We start from the raw sequence: 13259 nt of genomic DNA on the forward strand, positions 1-13259 counted from the left end.
CCAGGCCGAGGAGGCAGCCGCCCGGCCGCCGGCCCGCGGCCTTCACGAACGCAGCCGCGGCCAACGGGCGCGCAGCGGCTCCGCGCGCCGCACCCGGCTTCGCTCAAGAGTTCACGGCCCATCTCTGTAATAGTCGCTTTCAAAAACGAGTTCTTCCCTTCAAGAGTGTAATGCCATAAAAATTGGGTGCGCAAAGTACCAGAACCAGTATGAAGTAAACACAGAGCACACCTATTGTCAGCGCCAGAGCTGTGGAGCACAGCAGCTCTGCAAAGCCCTTCCCACGGAGCCAACAGCTTGGATGTCACCAACGCTCTTCACTCCTACCTTTCCGGTGACAGCTATAATAGACATCACTGGTCAGTGTCAGAATTACCATTTCTTGCACTTTACAGAACAAAAAATTCATTACAGTCCATTAGACAGCTTCACATTCATGCGAGTGTACCTACTGGAAATTAATCGCTACTATCTTGCAAAAAATGAATCAAAAGCAGAAAAAAATATTTGAATACATATAAACTCAAAATTATCAGTGCTACTTTGCAGAGAAAATGTAACCAGACAGAAAGAAATTAGAAGCTAAATTACAAAAAACCTTCAGTTTTACTCAGTCATTCTCATGTATGGAGAAGTTCAACGGTATTTCTAGAGTTTTTCAGAAGAATGCAAGTTTAACTGCCAAAATACTGAAGGTAAAATTCATTTATAAACAACCTCCACTCCATAAAGACTACAGCTTTGCCCTCTTGAATTGGAAGAGTCAATTACTGGAGATCTCAGACTACAGTAGAATCATTCCTCATACTACAGCAGGATCATGAAGCCATAAAAATTAAATGAGTAAACTTATTAAAGATTAGGAATTAAAACATGAACAATCTAAGTACAAAATTAAAAGGGACAGCAAGAAAGTTTGCCACAAAAAACAATTTATTATTTTTTGGCAAATTCCATACAACATGAGCTAGGATCTTCTGCTCATCCTATTAAAACATTCTTTTCCTTTATACAAACTGTAAACATCTTCAACAGGACAAACTGTTAGTGCAGGCATTCCAAAATTCTGGCATCTTTTCTCTGTCAGTTAATCAAACAAGAATGAAAATCCAGTAAACTGAAGAACTTTTTTCTCAGGGAATCTATAAAAAGCAGCATGTGCATTTCCTATCACACCAATTTTAAGCAACAGTGAGAAGAGTATTTTTAACGGTTTTTTAGTGAAATTCATAATGGTATTATGAATAGAAACACTTTTCATACTAATGTATCCAATTTTGCATTTGCAATTAAAAACAGGATTTTACACAGTCAAGACAGTAAACGTGATTCATCAAATTACTATAAATACAGCTATATTTGCTATACTGTATCAGATAAATGAGGATATGCCAAACTCTAGATCTGGTTAATACTTGATTTTCCTGACAGGCATCATTCTAATAAATTCATAATCACAGATCCTGCCTGTTCAAAGAAAAAAAAAAGTGCCTGTAGTAGTTTGAAATTTTAAACTTTCCTCTCTTTCAAAATGCTTTAAGAAAAAAAAAAAATGAGATAAGTGTTCACTTCATTGGTCACATATGTCTGATTTAAAGTAACAGCAGATTTTAATTTAGAAGCCCCGGGAACGTCAAACTGCTGCCTAGCTTTACTGAAGGATTATGAGAGGAATATTGTTAGCTCAGGGCAGAGGTGTTTAAATTTGTCAAGAACTTGCTCTTCTCCAGAAAGCACTAAAATGCAGACAATTATGAATTTATTGACTAAGGCTTTTTAAAAATCACTTCTGTTACTAAAAAACAACTGATTGCATGAAAACTTTGGTTTCAGTATGCTGCCACTTTTCAAGTCATGCTTATAGTAACTTCAAGACAAAAATCTAAATTTCTAATGCAAAGAGACAAGCCATCAAAAAAATTTTCAAGTCTTCTTTCTGTGCCAAAAGGAGAAATGAAGATAAACTTATTTCTCCTGTAGATTGCCTTTAAAGTTATTGACAAAAATCAAGGTGGTTATTTTTACATCTGTATGTATGCAACCAGTTGTTTTAAGCATTATGAAACATTGCACTTTAGATCGTGAAGCACATAGAACAGCAGATCCATAAACAATGTCCAATGAGTTCACTACCTGAACTGAGGAAGTTGAGGAATTCTTTGTTTATAAGCTTTGTGTATCATCACAGTGCACAGATGAAAAATCATGAAGGATGAAGAGCACAGTTAACCCACAGTAATGCTGTGACGTACAGTCATAAACAGCAATGCTCTTCCTACAGATAGAGTAATAGGAAGAGCATCAAGTGTTCGGTTCCTACTGTCAGCTGCAAAACAAGAGAGAAGTCCGCAAACCTTCGTACAAGCTTAGATGAAAGTCCATAAAGTAACATTATGTTTGTGATTCCTTCAGCCAGGTAAGATATTCAGTACTACTGGATTTGCCTCTAGCTCTTCCCTGCCTAAATAAAGGGGATCCTTACTACAGTATTAAAGCTTGATCCTATGGGACTAAAGAACCACTGCAAAGCTCATTCCACCAGTCTAAATAGAAGTATCAATAATTTTAAATGCCTTACGTCTTCCGCAGTCATCCAAATCTACCAGAAATAATTTAACAGGACTCTTGAGACAACCTTAATTCTTCAGCAGAAATGCAAATTAAGCAAAATATTTACTACTGAGTATTTTCACTCTGTCATTGGATGAAGTTCTATCAAAATGTTCTGATCTACACGGCCAGCATTTTAGAGAACATTTTCTAAACATAATCAATTAATACCCACAAGTTCAAAATACTGCCGTTTTGTTTGTTTTTAAACCAAGAGCTATTTCCAATTTATAGTCAAACCTTTTTCATTTTTAATCCATTCCAGGTAGTTTTACTTTCCAGTCTGTTTGGGAGTTGTCCAGAGCCCAGCATATCAAGATGCATCTGTTAACTGTATGCTAGCTGCCATTTTCTGTAGCAGTGTCTGTTAGAAGTTTTACAGAATTGTAATGCTCTCCTAATCCGTAGGCATGTCTCATATACCTAAAAAAAATTTACAAAATTTATGTTCAGTTTAACAAAAAGAGTACTGCACATGAAACATTAACATTTATAAGCTTAAACAAACTTAAGTTTTAGCACAGAAAAATACATGGTCATAAAAGAGGAGAGCATAAAAAAGGTTTTAAATTCCAGTTAAATTCTAAATTCTAAATTCTAATTTAATCTGTGTCAGGAATTAAATTTAAAATTTATGTAAGCTTTGAATAAAAACTGTCTTCAGCTGTTCGCACATCAATTGCACTATTATGTTGTTAATTATCTAGCAGGTCAAATAACATTGTAATATACATTACATATATGTATTAGCATATGCAGGTATACAATATACAAATAACACTGTAATAAAGCGGTGACTGAACCACACATCAGACAGACTAATTGTCAGCCTTTTAAGAACTTTAATTAATCTTTAAAGTGTGAAAATCACAAACACCATTTCTGACCCGCAAGACCATTATTTAAGCAGCTTTTCAATGTCAGGTATGTAATATAAAATAAAAGAGCAGATCAGAGAGTCCTCTCCTGTAGAAATACATGCACTAATTTTAAGATGGCATAAAATTACATACTTACACAAGTATTATTGGTTTGCCTGAATATTCTTCACCAACAATAATGGGAGGGGAATCCATCTGCACTACTTCAATAGGTGTTTGCAAAATGTGTGACAAAGCCCTTAGCTTTAAGGTATAAAAACAATTCAGTAAATAGGATCAAATCCAAGGATGGGACAGGAAGACATAACATTTAGTTTAAATAAACAGATAACTTCATGCATAAAGTTTCAAGTATTATTAGAAAGTAAACTTTACAAAAACTAAGCAAAATTTTTTATTATTTTTAAACTTTAATTGAAAATAGGTTGCATTAATCATTGTTTTGATAAAAAAAAAAAAAATCTGGTAACATTGAAGCTAGCAAGCTTCAGTAACTCAGTAACTACTCTCTTACAAAAAATAGTATGAAGCAAAACGGAAACTAAGCCAAACAGAAATAAGTATTTTCTCAAGCTCAAATACCATTCCATATCACAAAATCTAATATTCTTCCACTATAGCCAGCTTTGCGGCCATCTAAGTCAGCATGATAAAATACTTTCCCCTTTGTTTCTTACTTCTACTGTCAGTGTTTCTAATGCCATTGACAACTTGCAAGTTATAACTATTGCAGAAACTTCTTGATAAGCTGTGAATATGTTCCATACAGATTTTCTTTTTTTTTTTTTTTTAAAAAGAAAGCTCTTTTTGAAAATATATTCATTCACTTCAGAATTTCACAAATAAAAGCTAACAATACAGTACTTACTTCCAGCTGACCGCCCCATGCAGCTGTATTTGCTATATCATCACAATATTTTTCAAATTCCTCTGCAGGAAAAAAAAAAAAAAATCCAGCTTTCAGTAATTGTCTCATTCGGGAACAAGTAACTAAGGAAAAGTACTGGCTGTACAATGAAAAAGTAAGACCTAAGAAGACAAGATCCATTGTGTCATAACGTGTTTCCTGAAGAGAAGGGAAGGGAAAAATAACAACACTAGAGGCCAGCAAAAACATAGTTTAAAAAAAAAAAAGTAGACTGAAAACAGGAATAAAAGTACACGTTTATATTTCAAACTTTCAACTCCAAAAACGGTTAATAATAAAAAAGCATGGAATTGCATAGTTTCTTTCTGTTAAGTTTCAGGGAGTGTGATTTGAGACGCTAGAGAAGAATTTAACAGCAAATACTATATTTAATTCTTATGTTAAACTAAATGCAAACTATGTTTTTAAAATCTTGAAACTATATGTAGTTCAACTGCTTTTTTTAATTATTATTTTTATTCCAAACTGGCTCCTATTGCATGACAGCATCCAGTGACCCAATGGATTCTACAGCAATAATTATTAAATAAATGCAGCAGTAAGTTAAAAAGTGGATAAAGTAACTTGCATGGTGTTCTAGACACATAGTAAGAAATGAATAAACCATATACTGCTCGAATAAGTACTGCGCGCAATTTCCATTTAGCTGCATTTACTCAGTCTACAATACTGTTCTACACTAAATGCCTTTATATTTTCCAGTTTAATCTGTTTCTAAAAAAAGGGCTCCAAAAGGACTAAAGTAAACAGTGAAAAGAAGGTGTAGAATAAGAAAAGACATCTACTTCGTAATAGCTTTCACAGATTTGCTTAAATTTCATGGTCATCTTATTTTTCAATAACTTTCCCATGTCAAATTAAAAACACTGATATCAAAGTCAACAAAATCATCCCTAACCTAGTAGATAAACTGTTTACAATACAATTTAAAATCCCATCCTGGAACATGATTACCACCTAGTAACCAAGCAATTCAGATGTAAAATATTGTCACTTCTTATGGGAGATATCAAGTTACACAGCAGATCAATTCTGTGTTACACAGCAGGAATTCTGTGTTCCACAGAGCACAGCAGAACCAAATCATGGCAAAGTTCAGGAACAAACATACCGTAATGGGTTAGTCCCATCTCAGCTGTAGCTGAGAAGCTCAAGAATTATCACAAACAGTTACAACAGTTTTCTCATGCTATGATCCTTACCTCTGCTATACATGTCTCCAGTATTGGGGTTTGTTAAAAATGGTAGGAAATCATCAAAATGACTTTGCATATACTTTGCTGTTTGGCTCCTGAGAGTTGCAACAGTCCAGGAATTGTGGTGATCCTTGAGCTGATCTTCAATAGCTCTGTACATGCAATGGCCATCTGATGGGATCTGTTTAATCTCCAGGTGTCTTGCTGCCAACAGGGAGGCAAGTTTCTGACTTTCAAGATGTCTAGCACCTGTTAAATTTTCTATCTCTGCTTCAGCAATCCTTTCTTCTCTTTCTTTCTCCAAGGCAGCTTTTTTTTCCTCAGATTTAAAACACACAACATTATTTGCCAGATGCATGCTTGCTGTTAAAATTGGAACTGTATCAAATGCTAAAATTTGGAATAACCGTCTGTACAGTTCTTGGCTTAGTGCTTGCGTCTAACTCTTCGAATGTTTCCTCGGTACATTCATGTTTCTGAATGCTATCCCTAATCAGTATACTACCTAATTTTACAAATCTCCTAGACCGAAACCTTAGGAAATGTAAATAACCAATACATCATACTCATACCACTTTGGCAAACCACACAAATATTACAAGTCATAGGTGAAATTCATAGGTTATCCTGAACAAATTATTACGATTAATAGCCACTTTATGGGTGTTGTGGAGTATTATTTCTGCATGCTCAAATAATTAAGAGTTCTCCTGTCACATGATTTTTGGGTGTGGCATCTGAGGCAGTGAGGACGTATCGGACGTTTACGTTTCATAAGGTTTCGGTCTAGGAGATTTGTAAAATTAGGTAGTATACTGATTAGGGAGAGTACGGTGCTACACATCATAAAAGACTGCTTTAACCTAAAGGAAAGAACACTAGAACAGATGTAATAGTGCAGAATGTAATAATGACTCCTATAGAATGCTTTGTAAGTTTTAGCTTAAGTTAACAAGGGAATAAGAATCGAAGTAGAAACATAAACTAAAAAAGGAAGCAGTACAGGGGATGATCTTTTCACTTTTACAGTTAAAATTCACCACAAAGCAAGATCAGACTGGTTTATGCAGCCATGATATAAGAAAACTAGACTACAGAGTTTCCAGTTTGCCTAGAAATGGTGCAATGAATTAAGAACATCCATTTATCATTATTTGTAACAGTGCAGCTCTACCTTAGAGATCACATAACAGAAGACAGTGTCTGCCCTAAACTCACATTCACACAGGTACAAGATGACTGTTGATCTTTTGCAACTTCACATCTGAAGCCTGAACAAGACTTAACTCTAATGGTCTAGACAGCTAGCAGTGTTTCCTCAACATCTCAAAAATTTAAAAGAATTTCAGTACTAAGGTTCTCTTCTTTTGTTAAATTTATGAAGTTCTATTACTTGCATATTTTTCATGCAATTTAAATTATTCTAATTCAATTACTTTATTTTATTAATAGTTTCAGTGAAATTTCAGTAAAATTCCTTCAAAATCATTCTGAGAGAATTTTTGTCTGGCTCCCATCTCCTGAACTCTTCTGGTTCCCAGATTCTGACTGAGCGTAAACAAGTGTAGCTATTTAAAAATGCCTACACATCTCTAGGTAGCAGTCTTGCAGATAAGACCCTAATACTGAGTTAGACAGGTAATATCTCCCGCAAAATTCTTTAACTTCAGTTATTACAGTTATGTTTAAATGAATGTAACTTCAATCAAATGTTAGAAAGTATACTCTTGACACAGAATTACCACCATTTCTCTGAAGAACTCATTTAAATGCTTAAGTAAAATGTTTAAATGTTAAGCCATACCCGCCTCTTCTGCGCTTTTGATATTCGAGGGTGCTGAATCTGTTGCTCAAGTCCTTCAAGCTCTAAATGTGCAACCCCGTCAGCTACAGAATCTAGCTAAAAAGGAAGAAAGGGTTAAATATTTTAACTAATAGAAATGGTAACTGAGATGTGCATCTCCTGAAACAGTTTTAAGTCATGTTTCCAGGTAATTCCAGTGTATATTTATGAAGTTTATCCACAATAACCTGTGTAGCGCAGTACCCTACAAAGGTAAAGTAAAGCATCTCACACCCCAATACATCATCACGTGTTTGATTATTTTTAATCTAGTCTCAACAAAAAAAAAGGTTATGAACTGCACATCTCAAATTTAATTCATATGTTCTCTTAGAAGCTGCACATTGAAGCTTGAATACTGCTTACTGGCTGAAAAGGAATGTTCTCCTCAAAGTACCAGACAGCCTGTTAAGCTGAAGTACCTAAACAGCTGTTACCAAGTTTGATTACAATGACTCCATTTTCCATACCAAAGTATCATGAGCAGTTGTGAAAGACAGTCGTTAGTCCTCAAGAAGAACGCCAAAACTAGCCTTCTTATTATGTTATTAATCAGATGTCATCCAAAGAGATATGGACATAACTTCAATCTCAATAAAAACGCTGAGAAAATAAAGAACACACACATCTCAAACCAAAATCCTCTCAAGGAAACCTATGTCCAGGGCAAGGATTCTAGCTTGAAAGGTCCTCAGTTAGTTTTGACAGCTCATTTAGCCAAATGAAACAAACTCTTGAAACCAATCTAAATTATAGATAAATATAACTACTAAGCATAAACATAAGCAGTTATGCAATAATCATCTGCTTAAGCATCTGACTAAAAATTAAAACACGTAAGATTTTTATGAGGTCATAACCCTTGCAATTCAAAACTCTTTTCACAAGGATGCTCAACAGATGCTTCTCAATCAACACAATTTCCCTAAAAGCTCAACACGACCATTTTTCACTCTCATTTTAAAACAACAAAGGCTTAAGCAGAACGTGCTTCTAAGTCTCTGATCAGAAAAGAACTAGTCCAGAAAGCGTCAAACGGACAAATGTTTGTTTCATTTGTTTTTTTTTTTTTTTAATGTTTACACAGCTGAAAAATGCATATTGTTAGGAAGACACTTAAGATGATGTACGAGCATGGAGCATTAGCATCATTCACAGATAACTGTACGGCACCGAATTAGCCATTATTAACTGTATTCCCCTTTAGGCAAGGGAAAGTATAGGAACGGGTTCATTGGCACAAACAGTCCTTACATTCAAGCATATGATACAAATATATTTATATTTCTTTTTAATACAGGATACACAAAATAAAATCTGTGGATTGCAAATTCCTTACAAGAGTCTCAGTCACTTTACTTACTAATTAAGTGCCAAAAACATAGGCGAATTATCTTAAGTCACATAAGTATTTATAGAATCTAATTTAGATATTTCATAATATATCCATACATTTTCATATTTCCTGCAGTTAATTTGAATAACATTAGATCTCTGTTTAAAATTCAGTGACGTTTACCATCAAACAGCACACTGGCAACATTTAAGTAGCTGTTGCTAAAACCTGCAGAATAGTAACATTTAAGAAGTCAAGAGAAGAAGTCAAGTCATCATCACAAGAAGTCTGTTCTTAAAAAAAAAATTCAATTACATTCTTGACAGAATTGCAATATAAAACAAACTGCTTCAGTCAAAAGTCTATCAAAGGTCATCAATATTCTAGTAAGCCTATGTAAGGTAACAACAACATAACAGGAACTAAAAGATAATCTTTCTTTAAGGAGACTTAACTATTAATGTAGCCTCAAGAGCAAAACCAAATACCTCTCAACAAAAACCAATAATACTGTTAAATGTTCCTTCCAGCAGTGCCCATCCACTGTAATAGGTGAACCTTTCCCAAGATGAAAAGATTTACCAAAGATTCCAGAGGAAAAGGAGGCATGCTTTAAGACTTAATTTATTACTTCATTATCAATTTTAAAAGTAAGTTAAAGAATCCAAAATACAGGTTGTATCTGTACAACTTCAGCTAAAGTTAAAGCACGTACCTTATTCTGCTCAGGTAAAGCTTCTTTCAGCTGTTTTAATTCCTCCTTGTGCTTCTGTTCAAGTTCTGCCTCCAGTTTGGCAACTTCATCAGCCAGCTGTTTTCGTCTCTTTTTATCATTCTTGGGAACAGCATTTTTCATACCTTGAATTTTGGCTGTTAAAGAAGTAGTGCAATAAGGTATTACCTCTGAAAATAAGATACTCTACAGTTATTCCAGTATTATCATTATACTCTACACTTATCATTAATGGGCACGAGGCTGCCCATTACGATCATTACTGCTATTATGAACTTTAAAAACACCTCAGTGTTTTTTAAAAACACCTCAGCCTCAGTTTCTTCAAATACGATTATTTGGGAATCAAGACCTTAAAAAAGTAAAAACAGAGTTTACCTGTTCTTAGAATAACGTTTCTAAAAGTAAAATTAGTATTAAAGAAGAAATGGCTGGTTGGAGATGTGAAGGTCGGGAGAAGCCTTGGCTGCAGTGACCATGAGGTGATGGAGCTCAGGATCTTGAGAGGAGGGAGCAGGGCAAAAAGCAGGAGCAACCTTGGATTTCAGGAGAGCAGACCTTGGCTTGTTCCGAGACTTACTCGGAAGACAGGAATAGGGCCCTAGAAGGAAGAGCGGTCCAAGAAAGCCGGTTGATATTCAAGGATCACCTCCTCCACGTTCAAGAATGGTCCATCTCAATAAGTGGCAAGACAAGCAAAGGCAGCAAAGAGCTCCTGGCAAAACTCAAACAGAACAAGGAAGCGTAGAGAAGGTGGAAACAGGAACAGGTGACCCAGGAAGAATACAGGGAAATTGTCCAAGCCTGCAGTGACACGGCTAGGAAAGCCAAAGCACATCTGCAATTTAATCTGGCAAGGGATATCAAAGACAATTAGAAGGGCTTCCAAGAGCACAGCAGCAACAAAAGGAAGACTAGATGAAATGTGGGTCACTGCTGAATGGGACAGGGGCCATGGTGACAAAGGACACAGAAAAGATACTGAATGCCTTCTTTGCCTCAAGTTTCTACTGGTAAGACTGGTTTACGTGAATCCCAGGCCACAGAGACTAGGGGAAAATTCTGGAGAACGGAAGACGTTCCTTTGGTGGAGGAGGATGAAGTTAGGGAAACTTTAAGCAAACTGGACATACACAAGTCCACAGACCCTGACAGGATACACCCACAAGTACTGAGGGAGCTGGCTGATGTCACTGTGAGGCCACTCTCAATCGTCTTTGAAAGATCATGGCGATAAGGACAGAAGAAAGCAAAAGTCACTTTGAACTTGAAAAAGGACAAGAAGGAGGACCCAAGGAACTGCAGGCCAGTCAGCCTCCCCTTGACCCCTAGAAAACTGATGGAGCCTCTCCTGGATACCTGAATCCTGGGTACCATTTCCAAGCGCGTGAAGGACAAGAAGGTGATCAGCAGCAACCAGCATGGATTCACAAAGGGGAAATCATGCTTAATCAACCTGATAGCCTTCCACAATGAAATGACAGGCTTGGCAGAGGAGAGGAGGGCAGCGGATGTTGTCTAACTTACTTCAGTAAGGCTTTTGACACTGCCTCCCATCACATCCTCATAGGAATGCTGACAAGGTACAGGCTAGATGAACGCACAGTGAGGTGGACTGAGAACTGGCTGAACGGCAGAGCTCAGAGGGCTGTGATCAGTGGCACAAAGTCCAGTTGGAGGCCTGGAGCTAGCGGTGTCCTCCGGGGGTCAGTACCGGCTCCAATCCTGTTCAACTTATTCATCAGTGACCTGGAGGAAGGCACAGAGCGCACCCTCAGCAAGCTTGCTGAGCATACTAAACTGGGGGGAGAGGCTGACCCACCAGAAGGCTGTGCCGCCATTCAGAGGGACCTGGACAGGCTGGAGAGCTGGGCGGAGAGGAACCTCCTGAAGTTCCACAAAGGCAAGTGCAGGGTCCTGCCCCTAGGGAGGAATAACCCCATGCCCCAGGACAGGCTGGGGGTTGACCTGCTGGAAAGCACCTCTGCAGAGAAGGACCCGAGAGTCCTGTTGGACAACAAGTTGATCGTGAGCCAGCAACGCGCCCTGTGGCAAAGGCGGCCCAAGAAGGCTGCCAGAGGGACAGGAAGCTTTGCCAGCAGGTCGAGGGAGGTGATCCTCCTCCTCGTCTATTCAGCCCTGGTAATGCCACACCCGGACTACTGTGTCCAGTTCTGGGATTCCCAGTATAAGGGAGAGATGGTTTTACTGGAGGAAGCCCAGCAAAGGGCTGCTAACATGATTAAGGGACTGGATCACTTCTTATATGAGGAAAGGCTGAGAAAGCTGGAATTGTTTAACCTGGAGAAGAGAAGGCTCAGGGAGAATCTTATTAATGTGCCTAAATATAGGAAATGCTCCATCTTTCTTACATCCTCCCTTCTCAGTGGTGCCCAGTGACAGGACAAGGGGCAATAGGCACAACCTGAAGCACAGAAAGTTCTATCTGAACATAAGAAAAAAAATTTTTGTACTGTGACAGTGACTGAGCACTGGAAGCAATTTTGTTCATAAAAATTAAAAGTGAGAATGAAATCCATGCACAAACTTAAGGAACACACAAGGAGAGTACAAACACTATGGAAGATGCAGAGGATCATCAGGTGGAGGACATGCTGGATATTCCGGGGGTGAAATTTGTATTACTTTAATTCTTATGAAAAAATTGTTTTGCTATCCATCGGTTGCACTTCTCAAAAACACATTTTTCAAGTGGTTAATGCCTGTAGATCACTTGCCTTTCCTAACCAGGAAGAATCTGGTTATATCTGCGGTATCTCCCCTGTCTTAGGTAGCAGAACACTGCAACTAAATACTCCCTTTTTACCTTCTCTTCTGTAGGCTAAATACACATCTTCCCCTTCTAATTAATTCACCATGTGCTCTAGCCACTAACCGGATGTCTAAGATCCTACCCTTCATTTCAGTGTCGATCAAATCTGAGGAAAGAAGAGCCATATCAAAAACATAATCCTACAGATTTCATGCAGACAAATAGCATCTTCTTTACCCATTTTAATGATGAAAGGCTGCAGGCTGACCTATTTCTTTAGACACCAAAGAAGCCAAACATGCAAAAGACCTTACCGATACTGCAACTATGAGAAAAGCTTAACAAAAAGGTGATAACCGACCGTGAGACTCCAACTGACATGAATTCAGCTCACAGAACCACTTAGTTACGTGAACCTACTGTAACAGGGTAGGTAAAGTGTGGCTCCCGACAAGGGCCCCCACCTCCCCCGGCACCTCCCAGCTAATCTCTCAGCCGGGCGCCCTAAAACCTGCGCCCACCCCGGCGTTTCCAGCCTCGCCTCCGCGCAAGGGCCTCGGCGGAGAGGCGCCAGCGGGGCCGGGGCCGCCCTGCGCCGGGGGCGCCCCCTCCCCGCGGCCGCGCTCCGCCTGGCGCCGGCCAGCGCCCCGCGGAGACCGACGACCGCGGGGCTGAGGGAGGCCGCTCCCCCCGCGTCCCTCACCCTGCAGCTCCCGCTTCTCCTTGCGCTGCCGCTTCACGAGCTGCTGCAGCGGCCCGTCCGCCCCCGGCTCCTCGTCCCCGGAGCCCTCCATGGGCTCGCCGCGGCCCGGCCCCGGCACCGCCGCGGCCCGCGCACGCGCGACCCCCGACCCGCCGCGTGAGGCGGGAGCACGCAGCGCTTCCGGGAGCGCGAGCGCCCTGCCCCGGCCCCGCCCGCCGCCAACGGACGCCGCGGCCGCGCTGGGACCGCCCGGCGC

At 39.2% G+C, this 13259-nt stretch overlaps 1 protein-coding gene across 2 annotated transcripts; it reads right to left on the reverse strand.

The window, feature by feature from the left end:
• Nucleotides 1-910: 910 nt before the first annotated feature.
• On the reverse strand, nucleotides 911-13162 carry OTUD6B (OTU deubiquitinase 6B). 2 transcript variants are annotated; one of them, XM_068933069.1, is made up of 8 exons: nucleotides 13004-13133; nucleotides 11055-11276; nucleotides 9510-9664; nucleotides 7420-7515; nucleotides 5622-5934; nucleotides 4360-4421; nucleotides 3628-3734; nucleotides 911-3033 (listed from the first exon to the last, which is right to left on the reverse strand). In XM_068933069.1, the coding sequence occupies exons 3-8, from the start codon at nucleotides 9648-9650 to the stop codon at nucleotides 2949-2951; spliced, it is 804 nt and encodes a 267-aa protein (XP_068789170.1). In that variant the 5' UTR covers nucleotides 9651-9664; nucleotides 11055-11276; nucleotides 13004-13133; the 3' UTR covers nucleotides 911-2948. The 2 variants fall into 2 exon arrangements, with proteins under 2 accessions (XP_068789170.1, XP_068789169.1); XM_068933068.1 differs by lacking the exon at nucleotides 11055-11276 and having other exon boundaries at nucleotides 13004-13162.
• Between the last annotated feature and the right edge of the window lie 97 nt (nucleotides 13163-13259).

Source organism: Struthio camelus, chromosome 2 (genome assembly GCF_040807025.1).
Source record: "Struthio camelus isolate bStrCam1 chromosome 2, bStrCam1.hap1, whole genome shotgun sequence".
Taxonomy (NCBI): Eukaryota; Metazoa; Chordata; class Aves; order Struthioniformes; family Struthionidae; genus Struthio; species Struthio camelus.